Source organism: Sorex araneus, chromosome 6, assembly GCF_027595985.1.
Source record: "Sorex araneus isolate mSorAra2 chromosome 6, mSorAra2.pri, whole genome shotgun sequence".
In the NCBI taxonomy this organism is placed as follows: Eukaryota; Metazoa; Chordata; class Mammalia; order Eulipotyphla; family Soricidae; genus Sorex; species Sorex araneus.
The window spans coordinates 19,494,824-19,521,774 of record NC_073307.1 but is presented as its reverse complement, the minus strand read 5'-3'; the positions used below and the strand labels follow the sequence as shown (position 1 = coordinate 19,521,774).

Here is a 26,951-nt window from a genome sequence, read left to right as displayed (position 1 = left end):
GCAGCGCTGCAGCTCGCACCAGCTGCGGGGGAGCAGGGGTGCGGGGGTGGGTACCCGCCCCCCAGGACAAGGGACCGCTGCACATCCGCGCCCCGAGGGGATGGAGACGGACCGGGCCGGGTGGGTCAGGGCGCGGGGGTGCCCTGTGGAGTACCAGGGGGAAATAAATGTGTGCAGGTCTGGGGTCCCTCCACCGCCACCCTAGGCCGCTAGTCCAGCCCTGCGCCCACAAGCCGGGCACGCAAGAAGAGGAGTAGGTCCGGTTTTCACACTTTTATTGTAAAGCTCGGGAGTAATTACATGGGTCTTTCATTGACAGCTCAGCAAACAAACCGGAAACGAACCGAACCGGAGGTGGTGGGGGGGGAATCGGGGCGGTGCCTGCGCATGCTCGCGGCGGAGGTGGGGGGGTGTCAGAGAAAGAGAAAGACAGAAAGAGACAGAAATCATTACAAATCAACGGGGATTGTGCTCGCAGCGCCGGGGACGGGGTGGAGCGGGGCGGGGCGGGGCCCTTCCCGGGAGGAGCGAGGCGGTGGGAAGGGGCACGAACCGAGAGAAACACGACCCCAGAGTGGGCACCCGACGCGCCCAGAACCCCCCTCCCCGACCCCCACCCCCCGACACACGAGAGAGACACGGCCCCCCTCCCCACTCAGTAACCCGAGGAGACACAGTCTCCCCCCGCCCCCCACGGGTGGACTCCGCTCCGGGAGCCCCTTGGGCAGGACACAGTCCCCCCTCCCAGAGAAGTCCCCCGCGGAGAGGCCCCCTAAGAGACTTTCTCATGGCCCACACGGCCCTCGCCGACCCCGGGCGGGGTCAGCCCCCCACCCGCACCCCGCCGGGGAAAATGGCTCCGGAGGCCCGTGGGGGCGGGGGTGGGCTTTGGGAGAGATGTCCCAGCGCCCCTAGGAGACAGCTCCGAGCTGCACCGGCTGGCCCCCAAAGTGCTGCGGGTCAGAGACACCCCCACTGGAGCTGGGGGTGGGGGGGACCAGAAACATCCCTTCCCAGACATGCTTCCCAACGTGCCCCCCTTCCCTGGGAAGAGGGGTGCTGTAGACGGACATGCCTTAGCACTCCCAGGAGCCCTGGGAGGAAGAGGCTCCCAGAGAGCAGGGGAGGGGGGGTGGGGGGAGACGAGCTCCCATGGTCCCCTGGGGGAACCCACCTGCCCCGCAGACTCCCAAAGGGGAGAGATGGGGCCCACAGAGCCCCCCTAGAGGTGAGGGGTGCCCCGAGATTCTCCCCCGGGGGATGTGAGACACTCGGAGGACCCGAGGAGAGAAACAAGTTCCCACATACCCTTCCCCTAAGCCTCGAGCTGGGGGGTGCTCAGGCGCAGGGGTCGGGGACCAACGTGGTCCCCTTTAGGAAGACACTGACCGGGTCAGGCTGGGGTTGGGGGGGTCTCCTCTGGCCAAATGCCGCCTAGTTGTACATAAAACTGTACGCGCGACAAAGGCATTGGGGAAGAGCAGGGCAGACCTAGGACCAAGAGGGGGGTCCCTGGTGCTGCCACCCATCCCCCGCCCACCTTTGGTTTCACCTCTGGAGCGCCCAGGTGTGCTGGGTTCAGCGCCCCACCCCACTGGGGTTGTGGGGGCTGGGCCTTGGCTGCAGGAAGGGTCCCTCCTCTGTGCTTTTCAGCGCCACCCCCCCCCAGCCCTCTGGGCCACCCGCTTCCTTCTGGCTTCTCCATTGTGCAAAGTGCTCCTCCACCCTTCTGCTTGGTGCTCAGGGGTCTCCCGGGCCAGGGCGGGCTGCCTCGGCCTCCAGGAGCTTCCAGGGGGTGGGGTCCACCAACCCCAGGATGGCCTCCTGGCTGGACCCCCTTCCCCACCAAGCAAAGGGGCCCCATACAATCTTCCTGCCAGAATCCTGATCTCCGGCCCCCACCTGCCCGCCGGGCACCTCCTGTCTCCCGCTCCACTATTGCACCCACCCCGTTTGTGCAGGGGGGAGGGGCCGTCTCCTGAACAAGCCCCAGCCCACTTCTGGGCCTCCCCCAGGGAAAGGAGCCTTTGGCCGACCCCTAGACCTGGTTGCCGCCACCCCGGCCCACGGTGCCCACCAGCCTTCCAGGGAAGGGCTGCAGACGTGGGGGCCCAGCCGAACAGTGCTCGCCTGCCGGCACCGTTCCGCCAAGCCAGCGGGGTGAGGAGCAGAGGATGGGGGGAGCTTGAGTCCCCTGGCTTTTCTGGGGGTGGAGGTGGGTCTCTGGGATGACGGGAGTCAAGACCCCAGCAGCACAGCTCCCAAAGGCACCAGACAAGCCAGCAGCCTGGCCCCCACCCCTCTCACACCCCGGCCGCCGCCACCCCCCTGTAGCCCCCAGCTTAGACGAAGTCAAGCCAGGGCCATACCCTGAGTCTCCAGCCCCCCAGCCCGGGCCCCCGGGGGAGCTGGAGAGGTATGGGCCAAGGCAGTGGGGCTTCTGGAAGAGGGTCTGAGGCTCTGAGATGGCCACAGTGGGAGACGGGGGCCCTGCAGGGTGCCCCTCACACCCCGGCCCCCTGAGGTGAAGGAACCCCCCCACCTCATCATGGCTGACTGGGCTTCTCGGCCCCCAGACCCACTGCCCCACGGGACCCGACCCTGGCAAAGGGAAGCCCAACTGGAAGAAGGGGGCCTGGAGCCCAGGGTGCCCTGAGGCAGCCCTTCCCACCCCCTGAGATCAAGGCAATGGTGGTTTTACAGGCTGACGGGTCATGGCAGGGGATGGGGGTGGGCGCAGGGAGGGGCAGGGCGCCAGCCCTGCGAGGGGGACGGCTACCGGCACCCCCTGAGCAAACCTTCCTGCTCCCAGCTCCCCGAACCAGGCCAGAGGCACAGTCATCCCACCCCTGTCCAGCTGCCCCCTGCAGCCTCAGGGCCCCTCCGTGATGCTCATCTGGATGGGGGGGGCCAGCCTGAGCGGGGATTCCCCCCCAGGGCACAGCGCAACAGTTCCAAAAAAATAGAGATTTGTATTCTTTAAAAAAAAATTAAATAAAAGCCCAGCTCTGCTGATAGGCGAATGTTACCCCCGTCCCCACCCCAACCCACCCGCTGTTTCCCTGGCCTGCACCCCCACCCCGCCACGGCCCCAGGGGTATTTACAACATGGAACAGTAGAGGCCTGGAGTGGGGGGGGCACTGCGGCAGGGAGGAGGGGGCACAGGGCAGGTTTCCCCCCCCCAGAGGGGTCCCCCAAGACAACACAACATCAACAAGAAAAGTTGCAAATCAGGCAGAAATGGGGACATCATTCCAAGGTCCTTATGTACAGACACTGCGTGACCGGCAGGGAAGGGGGCGCCCGGGGGGAGCAGGCTGGGGCCTGTGGCAGGCGGGGGGGCCAGCCCAGGAGCAGTGCGGAAGACGAGGCCCGGCCGCTCCCACCCCGTTCCCCGCCCCACCTTTGGTAACGTCAGCCCTTCGGGGAGCTCCTGGCGGTCAAGAGTTTCCTCAGGGGGGGAGGGGGCCCCAGGGAGAGGGCCCCTCCAGTTCAGCCCTGCTCTGGGGCGGAATGGGGGACCCACCCTGCCCTGGCCAGCCCACCCGTGGGGAGTGATGAGTAGCAAGTGGGCCACCGCCTCTGACCCCACCGCCGGCCCCGAGGGTGGGGTGCTCCCTGAAGTCAGGGAAGGGAGCGTCGGCATTGTAGGGGAGCCCTGGTGGGCGTGAGCTGCGGGGAGCCCCCTCAGGGGGAAGCAGGGGCTCCCGGGGCTGGGGGAATGAAGTGAGGGGGGCCCTGGACCCTGTGTGGGGGAAGGGCCAGCATGGCTGGAGGCCCGTTCTCCCCCCCACCCAGGGCATGGCCAGCAAGTCCGCGCTGGAGGGGGCAGGCGGGGGGCCCTGGAATGGGCCCGTCCGGGGAACTGGCCGGCGGCTGGGGCGGGTGGGGGCCGGCCGGCCAGCAGGGGGCTCACAGGTAGATCTCGCGCTTGGCCGTCGTCGTCGGGGCGGGCGCCGGAGTGGCTGCGGGCGGGAAGTCCGAGGTCTGGGTCAGGGGGATCTCCTCCAAGGCGGCCGAGTCCTTGCAGGAATCATGGCTACTGTGGGAGAAGGCACTGTAGGAGGGCAGGAGGCGCACGGGGGCCGTTTTGGTGTTCCGGTCTTCCGGGGGGCTGGGGCTGCCGGCGCCCGCAGGCTCCTGCCCTCCTCGGTCCTGGTAAGGCACGAAGGTGGAGAGTTTGAGGGCGCTGCTCTTGGCGCGGCGGCTGGGGGACGACTGGCCGGGCATCCAGCACGTGTCGGAGTGGCCAAACTCGCTGCATTCCCGGGTGCACGTGCCCGTCATGGCGACGTCAGGCAGAGGGCGCAGGTCTGCGGGGACAAGGGGGACAGGTCAGGCCGGGCAGCTCCACCCGGACCCCCAGCAGGGCTGCCAGCCCCTGCCTGCCTGCCCCATAGAGAGGCAACCGCCCCTCACTGTCGCCACATGCCCCCCTCTTCCTCCTCTCCAAGCACACCAGCGATCCTTAACAGACCCGCACCATCTGCCCTCAGACGGGGCACACATGCAGCTCGGACCCCACACAGCCGCCCCGGGGCCAGGAGGGCGTGCTCCTTTTCTCTCTTCCTCCCCCTCTCTCTTTCTCTTCCTCCTTTCCTCCTTCTCCTTCTCCCTCTCCTCCCTCTTTCTCTCTTCCCCTCTCTCTCTCCCCGCCTCTGTCCCCTCTCCTCTTTCTCTTTCTCTGTCCTCTCTCCCTCCCTCTCTCTCCTGCTGTGTGTGCGTATATGTGTTTTAGGCCTTGCCCAGTGGTGCTCAGGACTTGCTCCTGGCTCTGTGCTCAGGGATCACTGCCGGAAGGGCTCAGGGGTCCATACAGGGTGCCTGAGCACACACTGAACCCTGGAGAGCAGCGTGCAAGCAAGCACCCTGTCTGCTGTGCTGTCAGTCAAGCCCCTTAAATGAACTTTTGTACTACTGCTCTGGTCGCATCTCTCTCTCTGTTGCTCTGTGTCTCTGTCTCTTTGTCGCTCTGTCTCTGTCTCTGTTCATACACACACACACACACACACACACACACACACACACACACACACACCTCCACCTATCTGCCTTGGCACCACCATCCTCCACCCCTCGACAAGGCTGGGCACACACCTCCCTTCTGCAACCCCACCAGCCCTGCCATGCTTGTGGCCGTCCTGGAACCCCCCCCAAAAAAAGCGCCAGGCCCAGCTTTACAGCCGGGGAAGGGGACACGCACAGCCACACACACCCATGCAGCCCTCCCGCCTCACTCCGGGGCCCCTACACCAGCCACCACCCTGGGCCTTGCCCCGGCTCCCTGCCCGGACACCCACGGGAACAGGACTTGGCCGCCTGACATCAGCAGTTAGCCAGCGTGGTTGCCGGGCAGCACGGTCTCCATGGGGACGACCCGGCCGTGAGCACTTCCTGTCGCAGTTGCCCCTGTCCCGCCCTCGCTCTGGGACAGTACCAGACGCTGACCCCCCTCAGGGACATGATTGAGCAGCCCTGCCTGGGGCGGGGGCTCCCCTGGCACCACCCACCCTGGCTTGGCCTCCTGCCAGCCCCAGGTGAGGAGGGGAATGGCTCTGTGTTTAACCCTCAAAGTGCCAAGGCTCCATCAACGGCTTCAGGCAGAGGTGGGGGACCCCAACCTGGCACGGAGCAGAGCGTGGGCGGGGCCGGGTGCTGGGCCGAGTCCCCCAGACCCCAGACCCCACGGCAGCTCCCACATACCTGGCACTCCGCCTCAGGGCCTGCTCCGGCCAGCCGGCTCTGCGCGGGCACAAAAAGGACGAGAGGGCGTGAGATGGCGCATGCTCAGGGCACTCGGAGACCCCGGGAGGTCACACAAGGGCCCCCCGAGCCTGAGGGCCGCTGGAGTAGAGACTGAGGGAGGAGGTGAAGCCGAGGAGCGCACTCAGCCCGGGTCTCTCATCCCCAGGGGAAGCTTAGGGTGCTCCTGCACAGACCATCACACACACACACCACACACACCTGGCACAGCCCCATCCACCCCCACCTGCCCCCGGCCGCCCCCTGTGCCTCCCCTGCCTGTAGGAGGGCACGCCCCTCTCCCAGCTCCTCACAGCCTCCTGAGGGTCCTCCCCTCTTTCCTTGAGTCCTTAAGTTACCTAACGGTCCTCCCGAGAGTCTCTCCCCACTGCCTGAGCCTCTGGCTGTCCGTCTGGGGCACCTGCGCCCAGGGAAGTGACCAAACACAAGGCCTGCTGGGACTGCCCTCCCCTCCCCCACTTCCTCTGTGTAACTGGGCCTCAGTTTCCTCCGCTGGAAAGGGGGCACAATAGAGCTCTCAGGCCAGAGCCCGCCCCTGCGCCTGAGCCCTCTGTACTGTGACCACCGCAGCGCCCAGAACCCCGAGACATGGAGGTGCCGTCGAAGGCCCCGACCCCGGGCTTCTCCTGATGCCTGGGGTGCCCTCACCGTTCTCGGGGTGCTCCATCTCTCCTATGCTGCCATCGGGGGTGGTGCGCTCGTAGTGGTCCTCGGGCAGGGCCAGGGGGCCGAGCCGGGGCCCCGAGGAAGACTTGCTGGACGGCGTCTCCGACTCCTCCAGGCCGCTGTCGTAGTAGCTGTGCTGGGACGGGTCTTGCAGCTCCTGGGCCTGGCTGGTGGCGGAGAAGGTGACTCGGCGGTGAGGTAACTGCAGGGAGAGGGTGGGTGGGTCACTGCGGGTGGCCACGCTGCCCCCAGGGGCCACCACCAGCACACCAGGCTCGCCCCCAAGGCCTCAGCAGCACCAAGGCCAGGCCTCCCGGCACAGCAGAGCCCCCAGAAAGCACCAATCCCCACCCAGGACTGGCCCCGGCGCTGCGAGACCCCTCCTGAAAGTCCCCCCAGCACAGGCATCTCGATGCTCTGGCCCCCCGGGCCGCCACATCGGCCCGGCACAGGATGACCACCACAGACAGCCCAGCGACCATGTGGGCCGGCCTCGGTCCACTCCAGAACAGCCAACACCAGAGCACAACAGCAGCCAGCGCCCCCGGTTCCCGCAGAGCCAGCCGGCTGCCGGGGTTTCCGGGAGCCCCCTCAAAGCAGTGCAGACTCCAACCGCGCCCCCTCCCAACAACTCACCAGCACCTGCCGTGTCCCCTCACTTGCAAACAGCACCCACGAGACTCAGCTCCTGCCTCTCTCTGCTCCTCGATTTCAGGGTCCCCCCCCATCCCCTCTAGAGCAGTGGGGTGGCGGCGTAAGGGGGAGGAAAAGGTGACTGATGACAAACGGGGGCATCTGGGTCCGGGGGTGTGCACGGAAGCAGAACAATAGAAACTCCCCGGGTTTCTAGACCTGGAAGCTCTCAGGGCAGCGGGCTGGGCCCCCAGGACCCGCCCAGGACCCAGGGGTGCAGGCTGGCACCATCCTGGCTGAGCTCCGGGTGGGGTGGGGTGCTCCGTGGAGCCAGGCCTTCTAGCCCAGCCCGGGGCTGGCTGCAGCACCGTGCAACCCGCGGCCCTGTCTGTCTGCCTGCCATGGGTTACAGATCACCCCGGAACCTGGCAACCTCGTCTTGGCACAGGGCACGACCAGACAGTCACCGGATCACCCACCTGGGACTGCCGTGGCCTTTCCTGCCAAGCTGAAATGAGGAGGTGTGGAGGGCGGCTCAGGCTGGGAGTGCAGGCCAGGCCCAGCCCCTGCACCCTGCAGGCTGCTCTGTCTAGGGTGCTGACGGGGCTCTTGTCTCTGCTCTAGCACCCTTTTGGAGGACCTTGACCTGGCCAGAGGAAGTGGCCTGGCAGACCCACCTCCCGACCCCCACAATCTCCACTGCGTTCAGGAAACTGGAGGGGCGTGTGGGAGGGCCAGAAGATCAGCACTGCCTTGGGCCCCCCCTTTAGGTTAGCAATTGTTTTTTTTTTTTAGCTTTTTGGGTCACACCCAGCAATGCTCAGGGGCTACTCCTGGCTCTGCACTCAAGAATCACTCCTGGTGCTGCTTGGGGGACCATATGGAATGCCGGGGATCGAACCTGGGTCGGCCGCGTGCAGGGCAAATGCTCTACCTGCTGTACTATAGCTCTGAGCCCGAGTTAGCAATTCTTTTGGATACACCCCCCCCTTAACACGAAAGGACCTGGAGATGAGACGAGGTCCTCAAGCTGACCTGGGCCCGGGGGCTGTGACATGGTGCGGATGTGGTCACCTCCATCAGCTGTGGTGTGACCTTTCAGAACCTCAGCCCAGCCCCGCTCCAGAACCCACATGCAGCCTCAGGTTTCCGCTCCACCTGCGAGGCCTGCTCGGTTCTTTCTTTTCTTGTCTGGAAAATGGAGCGCTGTATTATAGTCAGTACTAAATACCCCCTCGAGTTCTGAGGCACGCAAAGCTCCCAAATGCTCCCAGTGCTCTCCAGTTCTAGCACTGAAATCCTGAGCCCTGCAGGATCTTTCTGGCCCTTCCTGTCTGTCACGGGCAACGTGGCCCAGACGAGCCCTCCGCTCCAGCCTCAGCAGCCGGTCCCCTCACTGCGCCCCCTCACCCCGACTCAGAAGGATGATGCTACCCAGAACGCTGGCGGAGCTGCTCTGCGCCCCCTCCTCCTTACCCCCACCTCCAGTGATCCAGAGACCTGGGGGTCTTTCCTCCATAACCGGAACCAAATCCATCCGTCCGTCCATCCTCCTGCACCATCTGTCTCCCACTTTCCCCTCCAAGTCCGCCACAGGCCCCGGCGTGTCAAAACTGAGCTCACCCCAAAGCTCTCGGAGCCCCACTTCCCCTGTAGGAACTTTGGGTAAGACATCTGTGTACCCCACTTCTGCTTTCACCTCTTAGTTCTCTCCCTGACCCACCGCCTGCCTCACCCTACCCTCACCCCCACTCCTGACAGAACTGTGCCAGTCTCTCTTTTTCCCCTTGAAGCCTACCCCAAGTCTACCCAGGTCGTCTCCTCAAAGGGCCCTGCCCCATACAGTGTGTGTGGCGGGGGACATGAGCCCAGGAAACCTGGAGCTGTACCTTGTCACCTGCTCCCGTCCTGGAGCCTTCCAGAGCCTTCCACAACTTCAGCAGAGCCAGCTGTGCAGCTCCTACTAGCCCGAGAAACTTCATCCTGGACCCCCTTCCCTAGAGCCCCTTGGGAAACAGCAGGCTCTGGAAATTGATGACCTGTGTTGTTTTTGTTTTTTCTTTTGCTTTTTGGGTCACACCCAGCGATGCTCAGGGCTTACTCCTGGCTTTGCACTCAGGAATCACCCCTGGCGGTGCTCAGGGGACCATATGGGATGCTGGGAATCAAACCCAGTCAGCCGCATGCAAGGCAAATGCCCTACCGGCTGTCCTATTGCTCCAGCCCCACCTGTGCTGTTTTGACTTTTGTGGGGACCACACCCAGCAGGGCTGGGGGGCTACTCCCAGCTATGTGGTGATTTTGTCTTGTCTGGTTTTGGGGCTACACCTGGCTGTACTCAGGGCTTCCTCCTGGTTCTATGCTCAGGGATCACGCCTAGCGGGGTGTGGGGGATCATATGGGGTGCTGAGATTGACCCATGAGCAAGGCAAGCGCCTTTCCTGCTGTTCTAGCTCCCCGCCCCCTGTGGTGGACTAAGAATTTTTTTATTCGTTTTGGGGTCACATTGGGCTGTTCCCAGGCATTTACTGCTGGCTCCATGCTCAGGCATCCCTCCTGGCGGGGTCAGGGGTTGCCTTATATGTTGCTGGGGATAAAACCCAGGTCAGCTCCGTGCAAGGCAAGTGCCCTACCCGCTGTCTTATTACTCTGGCCCGTGCTGGGGACTGAACCTGGGCCTCTGTGCAAAGCACGCGCTCAACCTGCTGGCCCTGATACTTAACTCTGACTCTACCTCCAACTAGTCCTCACATCTGTGAGAGTTTTAATGACCTAAGTCACAGAGTGGTGCGCCTCGGATGAGCTAATCTCACCAGGAGCTGGGCACGGCAGGCTGTGCCTAGCAAGGACTCGAAACCCAGGTGAGTGGCAGCCGGAGAAGCAGTGGAACGAGCTAGGGAAGCTTCACTCCGGCACGTCTCACTTGATGCTTCAGTCTCTATTGCCTCATCTTTTCCTTTGTTTGTATCATCAAGTCCGACCGTTTCCTTGGTGACTGGCACCCGGCAGGGCACACAGTAGGACCCTCTGCCTAGCTGCCTGGATTCAACCCCGTGATGGCCGTGGGTTGGTCCTGAATGTTGGGGAAAGATATTCAGGGATGTTGGCCCCGTGGATGGGTGGGATGGACTGAACCTCGAGGAACCTTGGGAGAGAAATAGAAGGAAGAGCTCAAGGAACAGAGGTGGACAGAGAGAGGCGGGCAGCGCCAGGGAGGACAGGAGCAAAAGACCAAGAAAGGTTGGTCAGGAGCCGTTGGAACTCAACTAAGGGATGCTCGCTTGTTCAGAAGAAACAAGATTTCACTTCCCCGTGAAATCCTCCCAAGCCCCCAAGAGTTTTCACTTGGGGAGTGGGGGCTGGGGTGACCCAGAGCATTGGGGAGTTGTTGGACAGAATCAGAGTGGAGAGTTGGCGCCGTGGCCCTCCCCAGAGTGTCTTCACCTCTTCCGTTACCATGGAGACGGGTTGCCTCTGGCCTCAGAGGCTCCCCCAGGACCTCAGGCCCTTCACCCAGGCGTTAGAGTTCCTCCCGCCTTCTCTTCAGACACAGCCAGCGACAGGGCAGACTCAGGGGAGCAGGAAGTGAGAGATGGAGCGAGAGAGAGAGAAAGAGCCAGCAGCTAGGGAGACCAGAGCAAGGTGCTGAAGGAAGGGCAGGGGCGGGCAGGGCTAGGACACCAGGGCCCTGCTCAGCAGGAGCACCGTAAAAGGGGGGATTCCGAGCAACTCAATCCCAAGAAGTTGAGTGTCCCCTCCATCACGGCTGGGTCTGGGAGGCCCCTGGGGTGAAAGGGACTTGGGATGGTCTTGCCCTGAGGGACAGTGACCAGGGGAACCTAGAAGCTTTGCCTTGTCCCAGAGAACTGCGCCCACCCACCCACCCACCCACCCATGCGAGGGCTGGTCAGGGGCTTCCGTGGCTGTGGCAGCTGCAGGACAGGGTCAAACTGGAAAGGTCGCCTTCAACCAGGGCTGCAGAGGGGGGACTGGGTGACTCTCCAAGGGCCTGCCCGGGGGACAGTGCTCTGAGGGGGGAGGGGACATGCCGAGGGGCTGCTGGGAAGGACAGGGAGAGGGGGCGAGGTGCGGGGAGCTGGGGAGGGGACTCTGGGTAAGGACCTAAGGTCAAAGGCTGTTTCCAGTCTCTCTCACTCCTTCTCTCAGTTCCGGGCAAAGAAAAAGCCAAAACTCCAAAAATAGAGAACTTTATTGTCAGGGATAAATGCTTGGGACTGGGGAAGGGGAGCTGGGGCCCAGCCCCAGAAGCCTGGGGTGGGAAAAGGGTGACACACACAGTTACACAGAGAAGGCACCATGAGGGGAGGCCCCCCTCCCCGAAAGAGTCCCCCACCCAGTCCCCCACACGGACTCCAGGTCTGTCTCCCCGGACTCTCCGAGAGAGAAGCCCGCTGGCCGTCTCGGATCCAAGCATAGCACCGACTTCTCCCTGCGCTCCTCCATCTCCCTCCAGCCCGCTGCTCACCTGCGTTTCCGCCCATCTGCCCAGAGTTGGGGCTTTCACCAGCCCTACAGGCCTGTACTGCCCCACCCCCAAGGTGGGGGGTGAGGGGGCGGGAAGCAGGACACCACACAGCACCCCCATCCCTCCGTTTTCATTCAGCCACGGGGGAGCTGGGTCATTCCCAAGGCCCGGCACCCCCGGGGAGCCCGGTCCACGCTGGGTCACTCCCACACCTCCGTCCAGATGGCCCCGTGGTAGGGGTGGGGCGGGGGCCGGGGCGTGCTGAGCCGGAAGGGCTGGCCTACCTGCTTGCTGGGGTATTTGGGGGGGTTGGTGCGGTAGCTGTAGTCGGAGTACTGCTCAGAGCCCGTGGACGTGGTGTCCCCGGTGCCCACGAACGTGTTTGCGGGCGGCAAGTCCTGCACCACCTGGTGCTTCTTGGAGGCCGAGGGCGACTGTGGCTGCAGCTGGATGGAGGGCAGCGGGGAGTTGGAGCGGTAGTGGCGGCCCAGGTCGGGGCTGCCGGGAGGGTAGTTGAGGGGCAGGTGGATGCGGGGGCTGTCCCCGGGGGCGTCGCTCATGAGGTTGAACTTGAGGGACTTCTGCAGCCCCGCCTCGTCCTCGTCCTCCACGGGCTTCACGGGCTTCGGGGACTTGCTCTTCTTGCCTTTGCTCTTGTTGCCCTTGGAGGCTTTGCCGCTGGGCTTGGGCGCGTACAGGTCCTTGGTCTCCTTCTTGCCGGCCTGGTAGCCGCTCTTGGCTTCCCGCTGCCGGCAGTAGCGCACGAGCACGGCCAGGGCGATGAGCAAGGCCACGGCCACCACGCCGGCCACCACGCCGAAGAGGATGTTGCCGCGCTGCTTGGAGCGCTCGTACTCGGGGTCGCCGGCGATGTCGATGTCCAGCGGCGTGTCCAGGCTGTGGCCCAGCAGCATCTCCAGCAGCGTGTGGTTAGTCAGCGTCTCGTTGACGTAGAGGTGGACCAAGGCCGTGCCGTAGCGCGGGGGCTTGCCGCGGTCGCTGACCTTGACCACCAGCCGGTGCAGGCCGTGGTGACGCCGCTCGATCTCCTTCTCCAGGGTGATGGCCCCCGAGTGCGACCCGATCTGGAACAGTCCGTAAGGGTTGCCCCCCGCGATGCTGTAGGTGAGCTCGGCGTTGACCCCGGAGTCAATGTCCTCGGCCGTCACCTGGCTGACTGTCTCGCCGAGCCGTGTCTGCGGGGTCAGCAGCCGGTGGGAGGCGTTGGACGGGGCCGTGATGTAGGGCGCGTTGTCGTTCTCATCCAGCACGTTGATGGTGACGCCGACGTAAGCCGAGCGCGGCGGGACGCCCCCGTCCACGGCCTTCAGCTGGAAGGTGTAGGTGCTCTGCTGCTCCCGGTCGAAGCTCAGGCTGGACAGGATGGTGCCCGTGCCGTTCTGGATCACGAAGTCCCCATTGTCCTGCTCCACGGTGAGCTGCACCCGGGCGTTCTCCCCCTTGTCCCCGTCAATGACGGTCACCATGCCCACCGGGCTCAGCGCCGGCATGTTCTCCATCACAGAGAAGTTGTAGCCACTCAGCATGAACTTGGGGTCGTTGTCATTGCAGTCCAGCACGTTGACCAGCACGGTGGCCGTGCCCTGCAGGCTGGGGCTGCCCCGGTCGGCGGCCACCACCTTTAGCTCGTAGCTATCTCGCTGCTCCCGATCCAGGGAAGTCTTCACCCGGATCTCGCCCGTCTCCGGCGAGATGCTGAAGAGGCCCTTGGCGGCCGGCTCCGGCTCCAGCGAGTACACCAGCTCCGCGTTGGAGCCCGAGTCAGCGTCAGTGGCCGTGACCTCGGCGACCACCTCCCCCGGCTGGTTGTTTTCCGGGAAGGCCACCTCCGTGACGCTCTGGGTGAACACGGGCGCATTGTCATTCACGTCCACCACCTGCACCTTGAGCGAGTTGGTGCTGGACAGCGGGGGGTTGCCCGCGTCCACAGCCACGATCTCGATGGTGTAATCCTTGACCTTCTCGTAGTCCAGCGGGGTGGTGGTCTGCAGGAAGTACTTCTTCTTGCTGTCGCTTCCCGTCTCGCTGGCCTGGCGCAGCTGGAAGGGCACGTCGCCCGCCACCACGCAGGTGACAGCGGCGTTCTCGCCCTCGTCTCGGTCGGACACCTGCACCAGAGCCACCGCCGTCTCCTCCGCCACGTCCTCCGAGATGTTGGCCATCCCGTCCTGGTGCGTCACCAGCCCGATGCCCCGGATCTCGATGCTGGGTGCGTTGTCGTTCATGTCCTTCACGGTCACCACCACCTGGGCGCGGGCGCTCTTGGGATTGGTGCCTCGGTCCTTGGCCAGCACCGAGAAGCGCAGGGTGCTGAGGTCCTCCCGGTCCACGGGGCCCTGCACCGTGATGAGCCCCGTGTTCCTGTCCAGCCGCAGGAGGCGCCGCACCACTTCAGGCGCCTGGTGGAAGGTGTAGTCGATCTCGGCGTTGGCCCCTTGGTCCGAGTCATTGGCTTTCACCTACAGGGTAGGGGAGAGAAACAGGAGAGCAGGGATGGCTTAGCGCGGAAGCGTGAATGAAGACATGGGTACCGTCTTTCCAGCAGTGCGGCAGGCATTCCCAGGCCTGCATGGCGTCCTGGCCCTCCCAACGCTGCCGGCACGTGCCAGCGGCCATCCTGGGGAGCAGAGGCGGCCGCAAAGCGTGACTCTGCAACGTCAGAGACACGAGTGGTCAGCAGTGGGCTCCACCTGCCACTCTTTGATGTGTTTGTCTCTGCTCCCCCGCCCCCCACCCTGTCTACTAGTCATGTGCTGTGACCTTGTATTGATTGGATTTTGACCTATGACCCCTTGGAATATCCTGGGAGCCCACCGGGGGCCATGTGACCTTTGTCCAGTAGCACTCTTTTCTTTTTCTTTGGTGGGGTAGGGGTCTACTGGAACCATGTTTGGCAGTACTCAGGGGCTACTCTGGTTTTGTGCTCAGGAGTCACTCCTGGCTGTGCCTGGGGGACCATGCGGTGCTGGGGACTGAACTAGGGACTCTAAGCAAGTGACTTAACCTCTGTCCACTCTCTGAGCCTCAGAAAAGCAGGTCTAAGCTACCACCACCCAAAGTGGGGAGGATGAGGCCCCTGTCTGCAACCAGGCGGGGCCCGCTGCCTGTTAAACTGGTCTTCACCACATGTGGCTACAGGGCTCAGGCTAGAGCCGCGTCAGTGACCAGGCCTGCACGCCGCATACATGCACCCACATGTATGACAGCGGGGGAGCACGTGAGGAGGCGTGTTCGTGCGCCTGTGTCCGCAGAGCCCACCTGGAGGCCGCAGTGAGGGAAGACGTTTTGAAAGCGCCCAGGTGGGGATGTGGGTCAGCTCGAGCCTGCCAGGCCAGGGCTCCGTCAAACTGGGGGAACCTGTTTCAGCAGCTTCTCCGCCTGGCGCGCTGGCGAGGCACCAGCCTGAGGAATCCGGCCCAACGGCCAGGAGGGCGGGGCTGTGCAGGCCGCAGCGCCTGCTGGCAGCGGGCTGGGCTCCCAGCGTCAAACAATAAGCTGTCTGTCCCTCTGCACGGGGCACGCCCTCATGCCACGGTTGCCGCACACCCGGCCCAACGCTACACAAACATGGGCGGGATCAAACCGACGGGAACCAGGTGTGGTTGAGTGTGAGGGAGCATGGGGCAGGGGGGAGCACGAGGGGGAAGGTAGGTCGTGGCCAGACAGGTGAAGGCACGGGCGCGGAGCGGGGGTGTGGGGGTCGCCTGGGGTTGATGGACAGGCAGCTCTTAAGTCTCTGGGGCCCAAAGCAGCCCTGGGTTTGAATCCTGGCTGCAGCTCTTGACAACTATGACCCTGGGGCCAGTTGTCCAACTCCTGCAAGTATCAGCCCACAAAGGTGTCCGAGAGGAACCCTAATGGACCCACTCCATGCTGGAACCGAGAGGATGAAATGGAAAAATGCCACACTGCTGCTCCTGGGAAAGTGCTCCCTGAACAGCATTCCTTGCTCTATTTTCTTTTTCTTTTCTCTTTCTTTTTGGGTCACACCTGGCGATGCTCTGGAGTTACTCCTGGTGCTGCTAGGAGACCATATGGGACCCTGGGAATCAAACCCGAGTCGGCCGCATGCAAGGCAAACGGCCTACCCGCTGTGCTATCTCTCCAGCCCCACCTCGCTCTATGTTCCTAAGAGAATAGGAAGTAATGATGGTGGTCTCTGCCAGCAGAACTAAGGTCACCAGGGCAACCCCCAGTGATGCTTGAGGGGGACAGGAGGTACCAGAGATAAAACTCAAGGGGGCCTCGTGCACGCCAGCTGTGTGCCCTCCCGGCCAGCATTCCTACCGCCTGTCCCTTCAGCCTCCTGGGTGCCCATCTCAGAAACTCAGTGCCAACACACACCGGTACCCTGCTGTGGCCTGCGAGGCTCTGCTAGGACCTTCTCCAGGACCGGGGTCCTTGTTCCCGGGTCCCTCTCAGGCCCATGAGAGCGCTTCCCTTTCCCTCGAGGCCTTTATCTGTCACCACCTGTCATTAGACACCCTCTCCTTCGCCCATGACTCTTGATTTCCGCATCCTCCCCGGCTCCTGCCGGTCCTCTCCCACTCTCTCCAGCCCTGCCTTCCTCAGTCCCCTCTCTACTCCCAATCCTGCTTTGGTGCTATGGGCATGAGAACTTGGAAGCTAGGGATTGGATGTGGCCTTAATTGGCATCTGTCTTTTGGGGGGGTGGGGGTGGGGCACACCGGGTTGGTGCTCCTGGCTCTCTGCTCAGGGACCATTCCTGGCAGTGCCTGGGGGACCACATGGGATGCTGGGGGATTGAATCTCACCTTCTGTACTATCGCTCTAGCCCTGTGATCTTTTTTGTTTTCTGCTTGGGGGCCACGCTCCAAAGACCATGCAGTGCTGGGGTTTGAACCTAAGGCCCCTGCAGGTAGAGCACACACCCCAATCCTTTGGGCCAGCGCCCCAGCCCTCACAGTGGGATCTGAGCACATTGGCTGGGTGATATCAGTTCACTGCGTGTCTCCGGTTCCCATCTGTAAAATGGGGATAATGTTCACCCTGCAGTGTGGGGATGACTGATATGATATCTATGATACGTTGGGAACAGAGCCCGGCACGGAGGCTATCATTATTAACCGACTGTCTGTCTCCCTTTACTTTCTCAGCATCTCTTCGACAGGCTCCAAATCCACCAGTCTCAAAATTTAAAAAAAAAAAAACAAACCAAAAAACACAAAACAACAAAAAACCCAAAAAAGGCTGAAACGCCTCCCCACAGCCCCCCGCATCTGAGGACCAGGACGAAAGGGTTCCCAGGCCGGGTAACGGTGTGTGGGGCAGGCGGACCCTCATCAGCGCCTGACATCAAAGGCTTGAGCCTGTGGGGAAGGAGAAGGCGCGGGGTGGGGGGGTGGGGGGCTGGCCAGCAGCCAGGCTGAGATGACAGCGGAGATACACCCACCCAGTCTGCGGGACGCGGCTCCCTCCTGGCCCCGGCCCCACCAGGCTGCCCAGCCCCTGGGGCAGTTCCCAGGGAGAGGGGTGCTGAGAACCAACCGAAATCCCCGGGTGCCAAGCACCCCACCCCCGGGGTGCCCCATACTAGAGGAGGCAGTGCGGAGCCAGATCTGCGAGTCCTTTTCCAGCACTCGGAGGACTCACCTGGCTCAAATGATCTCATTTGGCATCACCAGGGAGGACCGAAGCTCTGCTCTGCCCTCGAGGGCAGCGAAGCTGCCCTGAGACCAGGGGGGCTCCCTGGTTCCCACTCGGCTCCTTGGTCTAAAATGGGGAAGCCTGTCACTGTCCTAACCGCTGCTCAGCTCTGGTGGGGAGCGGCCCATTACTGCCCCTAACCTTGATGCCTGCAGCTGTCACCTAAATAGTTGAGAGAGGGGGCTGGAGCGATAATACGGGTAGGGTGCTTGCCCTGCACATGGCGACCCGGGTTCGATTCCTGACATCCCTTATGGCCCCTTGAGCTTTGGTAGGAGTGACCCCTGAGCATCACCAGGTGTGGCCCTGAAACCAACAAAACAAAACAAAAATAAAGGAGAAAGAGTTATCGCTGGCTGGGTGGGGGCGGGGGCGGGGTGGGGGTACAGAAAGGCCTTCCCTGGTTAGACGTGTCCCCTCAGCGCCCACCTTTCATGTGCTATGGCGGGAGGAATGTCCCTGACAGAGGGGCCTCTCACCTGGATGACCGAGTGGCCAATGGGGCTGTTCTCCGACAGCTCGGCCTCGTACGAGGGTCGCTCGAACTTGGGGGCGTTGTCGTTGGTGTCGAGCACGGTGACCCGCAGCAGGGCACTGCTGGCCCGAGGGGGGCTGCCGCCGTCCTGCACCCTGATGGTGAGGTCGTAGGTGTCCAGGCGCTCCCGGTCCAGGTTGCCCATGACGATGAGCTGCGGCTGCTTCCCCTCCTGGTCCTCGGCCACCTGCAGCCCGAACAGCTCCTGTGCCTCGGGCCCGGCCTGCAGCTCATAGGAGGCCACGCCATTGGGCCCCGCGTCGCGGTCCGAGGCCACGGGGATGGGGAAGAGCGAGCCGATGTTGGTGTTCTCGGGGATGGGCAGCGTGATGATGGGCGAGGCGAAGTTGGGCGTGTTGTCGTTGATGTCCAGCACCTCGATCTGGCCCTCCAGCAGCCGGGGGCTCCCATTCTGCACCAAGTCCGTGATGGACACCTCGAACTCCAGGATGCACGGCTCCCCCGGGAGCTGGTTCTGACACTCCCGCAGGCCCTCGCGGTCGATTGAGGTCTCGGTGGTGAAGATGTCGCCCGTCTTGCCGTCCACCCGCAGGTACGGGGCGCCCACCTCGAGTTTGTACAGGTGGCCCACGTCTGGGAACCCGTAGTCAGCGGCCAGGCTCCCGATGAGCGTGTTGGGCGGCTGCTCCTCCGGCACCTTGTACAGGACCTGCGTGGCGTGGCCTGGGGACGGAGCCAGCAGGAGCAGCAGAGCCAGCAGGAAGGGGGGAAGCTGCCACCGCTGGCCCCCAGGGCCTGGGGTGGGCCTCAGGGGCCCCATCCTGACAGGCCCCAGGAACAGGAGGGCTGCAAGGAGAAGAGGCCAACAGGAGATCAGCTGCAGGGAGGCACCTGGCCCGGCGGCTGCCCCACCCCAGCCCCCCCCACCCTTGGCTGCCCCCCAGGAGTGCCCGGCCCCACGCAGAAGGCTGAGTGGTGCCTGAAGCTGGAAGCTGGGCACAGCGGCGGCGAGGTCTGAGCAGTCAGAAAGGGCCGGGAGCAGCTGAGCGCTCCTGCCCTGAACGCCCGGCCCACCCGCCACTCCCTCTCCTCCCTGAGTTTTGGCGGACACCTCCTTCTCACCTGCACCCTGCCTTAGTCACCCGCGGTAATTACCCTGATACTGAGATAGGGCGGCCTGACACCCCATCACGGGAGAACAGAGGCACCAGACCCCATCCCCTGCCCGGACCCACCTCCCACCTCCACCTCCCCCCCCCCCCCGCCCCCGCCCCGCCCCGCTCTCTCCCTCCCGAGATTCCAGCTGAGATTCCAGCTGCGCGGCTGTGTACGAGGCCCAGCCTGCCCAAACCCCTGCCCAAACCCCTGCCCAAACCCCTTTCGCTGCGGTTGTAGCTGTTGCCATGAGCAGCGGTGCAGAGGGGCTACGGCAGTCTTGTGCATGCGTGGAGCTCGAGACCCTAAGCCCCCCTATTCTCACGACCCCCGGGGAAGGCCAGCTTGAAGCTGTGGAGGCTTGGACGTGGTTAGGGGTGAGGTGGAGCTGTCTGTCCTCCCCCGGCAAAATTGGGGTCAGCCCTGGGACCGATCCTGGGAGCTGGCCTGTCCTTCACCCGGGGAGCCCAGCAGGTCTAACTGGGCCAGAGCTGCCTCCGAAATACTTCCCACACCCCTGCTTGCTCCACCAACATCTGGCTGACCTGTCCACAAACATCCGGCCTTGTTTACACCTGGCTCCCTCCCCACCTTTGACCTGCCCTAGGAACTCCCCTCGGCACCGCTTCTCCAGGGCCTCCCCCAGTCTGAGGGTGAGCAAACCCTTCCCTCCCCTCCCCTCCCCTAATAAAACCCTAACAAAACCCTGCTCCCACCCCCCCTGCAGACCCAGTCTCCGATCCTGCCTTTGGGGTCTTTGGGGTCTTTGGGGCCGAGGGCTGAGTCTCAGCCGCCTGCCTCCACCTGGCCACTTGCATCTGGACTAGGCGTCTCCCACCACGCCCCCGTCCAGGGCGCCTTCCAGGCCTGTCCAGCCCACAGAGACCTCTTCCTCCTCGACTCACAGCCACACATTGTCTGTCCCAATCCCGAGGCAGTGAATCATCATCCCGCCCCAGGCCCCGCCCTCCCAAGCGGCTCAGCGCTGCCGTGCTCTCTGCAGGCGAGGACAGGGCTCTCGCCTCAGCCACCGGCCGCAGCTTCACCAAGTGAGGCGCCAGGAGCCCGTGCACATGTTCAAGACTGTTTATGGAGGGGCAGAGACATAGGAAAGTGGGCGGGAGGTTTGCCTTGCCCATGGTCGACCTGGGTTCGATCCTCCGCATCCCAGAGGGGTCCCGAGCATCGCCAGGAATGGTTCCTGAGTGCAGTGCTCCCCCTGACCCCAGCAGCACTGGGTGTGGCCTCCCAAACAAAACGAAACAAAAAGAATGTTTATGGAGACAGCACCATGGTTAAAGCTCTGGCTCTGCACCTGGCCAACCCCAGTTCAACCCCCGGATCACAAGACAGGAGTGACCCCCGGAATACAGGCCAGGTGTGGTCCAAAAACACTCACAAAAAAATGTTTATTGGGCACTAACAATGTGCCGGGCTCTGTCCTGGGCACCAGGACTGGGTCATGAACCAGACTGACACAGCCTGCCATTGTGCAACTGACAATGGTTCTAATTCAATGACTATGTGTCAGTTTCCTTGGTGGGACCCAACCGATCCAGGTAAAGCAACCGGGTGTGGCAAAGAGCAAGGACTGGACCAGCAGACAGCTGGGAGACAAGTCCCAGTTGCCTATTTCCTGGTAGCCGTAAACTGGAGTGAGCAATTCAGAGCCTCAGTTTTCCTATCTGTAAAATAGGGATGATGCAACCAATCTCAGCAAATTTGAGACCATGGCGAGCGGGGGTGATTGAAGAACTCGACAAATGGTTTCCCCAAGCACCGATGTTGGGAACTGGGTGTCAACTGGGAGAGTCATTTGGAAATGTGCTTCCTACAGCAGTGGGCAGGCCCTTTGCCCGCCTTACTTCTCTGCGTTGGTCCACGGTAGATGCCCGCTGAGAGCCTCATCACGGCAGACACTTCACTTCCTCCTCCGTGTGAGGCCGCCCCTCCCGGTCACTCAGGTCACTAATGTGCTCGGGAGTGTGAGGCCATTATCAGATTAGAGTGGGAATTCTCCGCTGTAATCTTAATCTCTTTAAAGGAGGCAAGTATCTGCAGTTCCATTAGGATCCCCCGCCCCCACCCTCCCCTCGCTACCTTCCTGGGGCTCCTCTTACCTATCCAACCCCACCCCCCACACATGCCGGAGCCTTCTCCAGAGAATCTCATTCCTTCAAGCCCCTTGATCCCGCCCTGTTCCCCGGCAGGCACACACACACACACACACACACACACACACACACACACACACACACACACACACACACACACACACACACACCACTTGGGACCACCGTGGGTCCTCCGTGAGTCCTGAGCCGTGGAAGCGGCGGGCGCGATCCTCGATCCTCATCCTGACGGCAGCTTCCCCCTCACTCCTGAGCAGCGACGCTGACCCTCTGGGGGGCGGGGGGGGGCAGCTCCTCCTTAAGACACTGACTGAGAGCATCGGCACCCAATTGAGACTAGTCCCAGACACCACCAAGCATGGCCCCCAAACAAACAAGAATTTCCCAACACAAGGTGGTAGATCTTTTTTCTAGGAAAATGCAAAATTGGCTTCAAATTCAGAGGTCCCTGGCCTGGCAGGGTCAGAACCATTCTGAGGCTATGGGAGGAGCTCCGGCTGGCTCCACCCACATTGCGGGGCATTCGTCCTCATCTGGGGATCTCTCTTATAACCTGGGGCTCTAACTCTATGGGGCTCCAGCCATCCTACACAGCATGCTTCTACACCCCCCTCAGTCCCACCCCAACACACACATCTAGATTCTCATTCTCTCTCCTCTCTCTCTCCCTCTCCCTCTCCCTCTCCCTCTCTCTCTCTCTCTCTCTCTCTCACCTTGTAACCCTTAGAAGAGACCTCGGTGGCCTGCTTCAGAGGCAGACCAAGAACCAGCAGAGCACCGTACAAAGCAGGGGAAGAGGGCCGAAGAGAGAGCAGAGTGGGTAGGATGCTTGCCTTGTACACAGCCAACCTGTGTTTGATCCCGGGCATCTCATATGTTCCCTTGAGCACTGCCAAGAGTTACTCCCGAGCAGAGCCAGGAGTAAGTCCTGAGCACAGCTGGGTGTGGCCCCCAAACCAAACAACCCTCCCCACCCCCACCCCCACCCAAAAAACCCAATTAATAAAGCAAGGGCATATGTGTGTGGCGGGGGAAGGGATCCTAGAAGGGAAAAGGAATTTGGGGAGAAATGGGGCTACAGGAAAGTTGCCCAAGGCGGTGGCGAGAGTAGAAGGGGTTTAGGCCTCTGAAGAGTTCCTTTATTTTTTTTATTTTTTTTTTTTTTTTTGCTTTTTGGGTCACACCTGGCGATGCACAAGGGTCACTCCTGGCTCTGCACTCAGGAATTACCCCTGGCGGTGCTCAGGGGACCATATGGGATGCTGGGAATCGAACCCGGGTCGGCCGCGTGCAAGGCAAACGCCCTACCCGCTGTGCTATCACTCCAGCCCCTGAAGAGTTCCTTTAAAAGGGAACTGTTTCTTCATTACCTGGCCCCAACCTCAGGAATTCTGGCTCCAGGGTGGGATCAGAAGCAAGCTCCGGGCATTTGTGTGGCAAAGATCCCGGACCATCGGGATGCTGCATCCAGAGTCGAGAAAGACACGCAGGTTCCATGATTATCATCACCTCTCCAGCTCTCACTGGCGGCGTCCCTCACATCAGCACCGAGGCTCACACTACATTTACATGCATTATCCCTGAGACTCCTCCCAACCCTCCGAAACGGACTGCGCGTGATTACACAGCTCCATAGTACAGCTGATAAAATTGAGGTGCAGGAAGAATAATTCGTTATCCTAGTCCCAGAAACAGCAAGCCGGAGCGGTCAGCCTTTGAGAAAATAAGGATAAGGGTAGAGCCGGCTCTCCACATGCCGGAGGCTGGGAGGGAGAGTGGGTGGGGGAAGGGAAACTCAGACTGGGATATCCTCCTCTCTCCTCTCCTCTCTCAGCCGCAGCGGCAGCCCCTCTCTCGGGCTCAGGACTACACGTCACGGAGCCTGAGGGCAGCGAGGCGGGCCAGCCAGCAGCCAAGCCTGAACTTTGCTCCCTGGGCTGCAGACTGGGAGTCATCAGTCCCAGAGGCGGTCTTTGAAGTGATTCCTAGAGCCTTATCTGCCCGCGCCCAGCTCTGGCTGCCTTCTGCCGGGGACACGGGCCCTGGGAAGCCCCTGCCGCCTCACCTCACACGGAGGCTTGAGGGGGTAGAGTCCAGGCAAGGCCGGGATGAAGAAAGAGCCAGTGGTGACAACATCTGGGGAGGAGAGGGGAAGTGGGGCAGGTGGGCCCGGGGTCAGCCCACCCAGCGCAGAGCCCAGAGCACGCTGGGGCTGAGGACGGAGCTCCGGAGCGGCAGCAGCCACTGTCCCACCCATCCTACCCTGCAGGGTTACACAACAGCGGCGCCAGGGGCCCAGGGCACCAAGGGGCAAGGGCAGGGTCTGGGTGAGGAGGCTAGGCCAGCAGGGCTGAGTGGGGTGGAGCGGCTTCGAGGCCTCCTGCTGTGAACAAACCCTCAGAGTCTCTCCCCAGCTCTCCCACAACCCTCCAGGCACCTGCACGGCCAGTCAGAGGGTCGGGGGTTCGAACCCTGGCTGCCCCACCTCCCAGCGACGTGACCTTGGCCAAGTGACTTCACCTGTCTGAGCTGACTTCCACCCTGTGACCCAGGAGGAAGAAGCCCCTGACTCTCGGGGCTGTGGGGAGGCAGGAGTCAAGGAGATGGGAGGCATTAAGGCCTCTGGCAGGCCAAGGGCCAAAAGCGCCTGTGCGTTATCTTTCAACCACGGGTTAGAGCGTGTGATATGGGTGCCAGGCACACAGTAGCACCCATAGCACCCATAAGGTGCTCGCTTAGTCAGTCAGCCCCCCAAATGACTCCCCTGTCAGTGTGAAGGCCTGCGAAGGCCAAGAGGGTGTGTGTCTTCCTGCTGGGCAACCTCTCCAGCCCTGGTGGGCCAGGCGCTCAGGACAGCACCCACCACGCAGGGTAGGGGCAGCCTCCTGCCCCGCCCCCACACCCTCCTCCCTTTTCTTTTTCCTCTTCAGCTCCCACACCAGCTCCCTGGGCTCCTACTCGGTCCTCCCCCACTCTTGCAGCCCTTTCCCAGCCCTTCCACCTCTCCCTCCTCCTGGGGAGCACTCACCCCTCTCTCTGAGCCCCTGCAGCAGCACCTCTCCCAGGAAGACCCCAGATCATCCAGTCACCCCTTTTCAGCAGAAATGCCTGTCAGAACTATTAATGGGGCGGAGGGGGCAGCAACTGAGGCCAGTCTCAAACCCGGTGCTGCCTTTCTGGCCGCCCTGGAGGCCAGGCGCATCCTTCTCCCTGCTCCCAGCCCTGGCCCAGTTGTAATTACAGATCTCCGTCTTCCTAGGTCCCTATGTCAAGAAAAGTGCCATCCGGCCCCCACTGGCTCCGGACTGTCACAAACACCATCTGGGTGCCCTGCTTCCTGGCAGCGACAGAGGATGTGCCCAGGGCAGGTAATGGAAAAGGCCAGCGGCTCCCGGTCTCCCACGGGCGCTCAGCGCCGCGGTGGTCAGCCGGCTCTCCCCGCACAAACCCCGCTGCGCGGGCGTCTCCCAGAGGACGCCCAGAGAGAGTGTGTGTTGGGGGGCGGGGACCCGGAGGCTGCTCCTCCATCCTCCTCCTCGGGCTCGGGCGGCCCAACCCCCACCCCGGCGGCGCCCTGAAAACGCAGCTCGGTCAGCCCGAGGCCCAGGCGCCCCCCACCCGGGGGCCGTCGGGGGGAATCCCTCCTCCTCCTCCGCTCAGCTCCGGCCTCCGCTCAGAGTCCCCCCCTGCAAGCGGGCGTCGGCGGGAGCCGCGCAGCGGGCGCCAGGAGGGGGTGCAGGGAGGGAGCCGGCGCCGGAATCACAAAGCTGCGAGCACGGCGCGGGCGGGGATATTGCTCAGAAAACCGACCTTTTCCCGGCGGGAGGAAAAGGGGGGGGGGTGGTCTTTGGTCCGTGCTCAGTTCTCGGAGACCTCAAGACCGCCCCCCGAATATTTCCTGCAAGAAAGGAAGGTCGCAGCGTAGAACTGGGGAAACCGAGGCCCAAAGTCTGGGCTTAGGGAGGTGGCAGAGGGTAAGGGGCGCGAGTCGGTCTCAACGTTGATTAACCTGACTCCGGCGCACGCGGCTGCGACCTTCGTCCTGCCCCCCACCAGGTCTTTGGGGGCGTCCTCCAGACTCTGGCCTGCAGACGCGACCGGCGGAGGGGGTGCCCAGGTGTGAGAGGCACAGGTGTGAGGGACCCAGGTGTGCCGGGGACCCAGGTGCCTGGGAGAACGCAGAGAACGGGACGAGAGAGGGTGGTGAGCACCGCCCCGGGCTTGCGCCCCTCTGCGGAGACCTGGGCCCCAGGAGCCCCGGGGAGGCGGGATGGCGCGGCCTAAGCAGGTCCAGCTTGTTCCGGGAACACCCAGCCCCGGCCGGCCTCGGAGTGGGGGTGGGGAGGCGCCGGCGAGGAAGCGGCTCCGGCGGGGCCCGGGGTTCCGGCCGCGCGGGTATTTACAATAACAATGTCTCGACTCCGGCGCAGGGGCGCTGGGGGTTCGCCCCCGACCCCGGCCGCTTCCGCCGGCCTAAATGTGCTCTCCCAGAGAGAGGGGCCGCCGGTGCGCGTCTGTGGGTGCCCGCTGCAAGGTGTAAGGTGGCACCGGGTGTGGGTGTGTGCGACACCCACTGCTGAGATGTGGGAGGTGGAGGATGCTGTGACGGAGGCACCGCTGTAGGTGCCACTTATTGTGTTAAGGTGTGTGCCGGCAAGGTGTATGCACAGACTCCGGGGTGTGTGTTTATGAGGGTGCGGGGCTGTGGGTCCTGCGTGTGGTAGCAACGTGTTGGCCAAGAAGTCGGTGACATAATTTAGGTTCGGCTGCGTGTCTTAAAAGGTGTGCGTGGAATGGTCATCGGGGCCAGCGGTGGTCTGGAACACTGGCGCGAGGGCACGGGATGGTGTGTGTGGAGCCAGGTCGCCGAATGTCACATCCGTGGCGGTGTCCCTAGCGCTTGCGTGCAGAGCCCAAGCGGTTCTGAGCCGGTGCCGGTGCCCCAGTGGGCGCTGTGTGCGGGAGGCATGTCCGCGCGCACATATGCACGGATGTATGTGCGCGCTCACGGCGGCCGCGGGGCCTTCGGGGGGCCTGCGGGGGGCTGGAAGCGCCCGCGCGATCCGAGTGCTCGCCCAACAAGTGTGTGCGTGCGTGATGGTGGAGGGTCCTTGCGGAATTCGTCCTCGGGAAGCCCCCACCCCACAACCAGCAGCCTGGGGCTGCTCGCTTCCCCCAGCCGCGCTCCAGCCCGCGCGTTCCTCGAGTCCCCCTCTCGCCGCCGTTTCCAGCACGCCGGGGTGCCGGACGCCCAGGCTGGGGTCCGCGCAAACACCCTCCCCCACCGCACCTCCGCGCCTTCTCCTCTCTCGGGGTCTCGCTGCGGACCTGGGAGGCCTCGGAGGTACCGCCGCAACCCCCGCACCCAGTTCTCAGCCACCCCCACCTCGGTCCCGCCGGGCCCCGGGGGCCTCGCTCCGCCGAGCGCGCCCCTCCCTCGGCTCCCGCCGGCTATGGCCGCTCCGGGTCGGGAGTCGCCACCGCCACCGCCGCCACCGCCACCGCCGCCAGCTCCTTACCCGCCTCGGGGCAGCGCCGGCCGCCCGCCCCGCTGTCCATGAGCCGCCACCCGGCCCGGCCCGGGCTGCGGCTCGGCCCCGCTCGGGCTGGCGCTGCGGTTCGGGCTCGGGCTCGGGCTGGCTGTGCGCGCAGCAGCCCCGGCGTCCGCGCCGCGCTCCCGCTCCCCGAGTGTGTGCGGCGGCGGCGGCGGCGGAGCCAGCAGCGAGCGGAGCGCGGCCCGGCCCGCCCCCTCCCTCCCCCTCCCTCCCGGCCCGCCCGCTCCCCGCCCCCACCCCCGCGGCCGGGAGGTGGAGCTCGGGACCGCTCGGTGGCGCGGGGAGGGGACCCCAGCATGCCCCCCCCCCGTACACACACACACACACACACACACACACACACACACACGCACACACACACACACCCTCCCGGGGA

General features: G+C 63.5%; 1 protein-coding gene across 4 annotated transcripts; it reads right to left on the bottom strand.

The window, feature by feature from the left end:
• Positions 1-258: 258 nt before the first annotated feature.
• Positions 259-26,722, bottom strand: PCDH1 (protocadherin 1). 4 transcript variants are annotated; one of them, XM_055140991.1, is made up of 6 exons: positions 22,391-23,970; positions 17,717-18,579; positions 11,834-14,029; positions 6,413-6,632; positions 5,705-5,743; positions 4,177-4,314 (listed from the first exon to the last, which is right to left on the bottom strand). In XM_055140991.1, exons 1-5 carry the CDS (start codon positions 22,524-22,526, stop codon positions 5,718-5,720), a joined length of 3,441 nt encoding a protein of 1,146 aa, XP_054996966.1. In that variant the 5' UTR covers positions 22,527-23,970; the 3' UTR covers positions 4,177-4,314; positions 5,705-5,717. The 4 variants fall into 4 exon arrangements, with proteins under 4 accessions (XP_054996965.1, XP_054996964.1, XP_054996966.1 ...); XM_055140990.1 differs by lacking the exons at positions 5,705-5,743; positions 22,391-23,970 and adding an exon at positions 26,540-26,722 and having other exon boundaries at positions 259-4,314; XM_055140989.1 differs by lacking the exon at positions 5,705-5,743 and having other exon boundaries at positions 259-4,314; positions 22,391-23,964.
• Between the last annotated feature and the right edge of the window lie 229 nt (positions 26,723-26,951).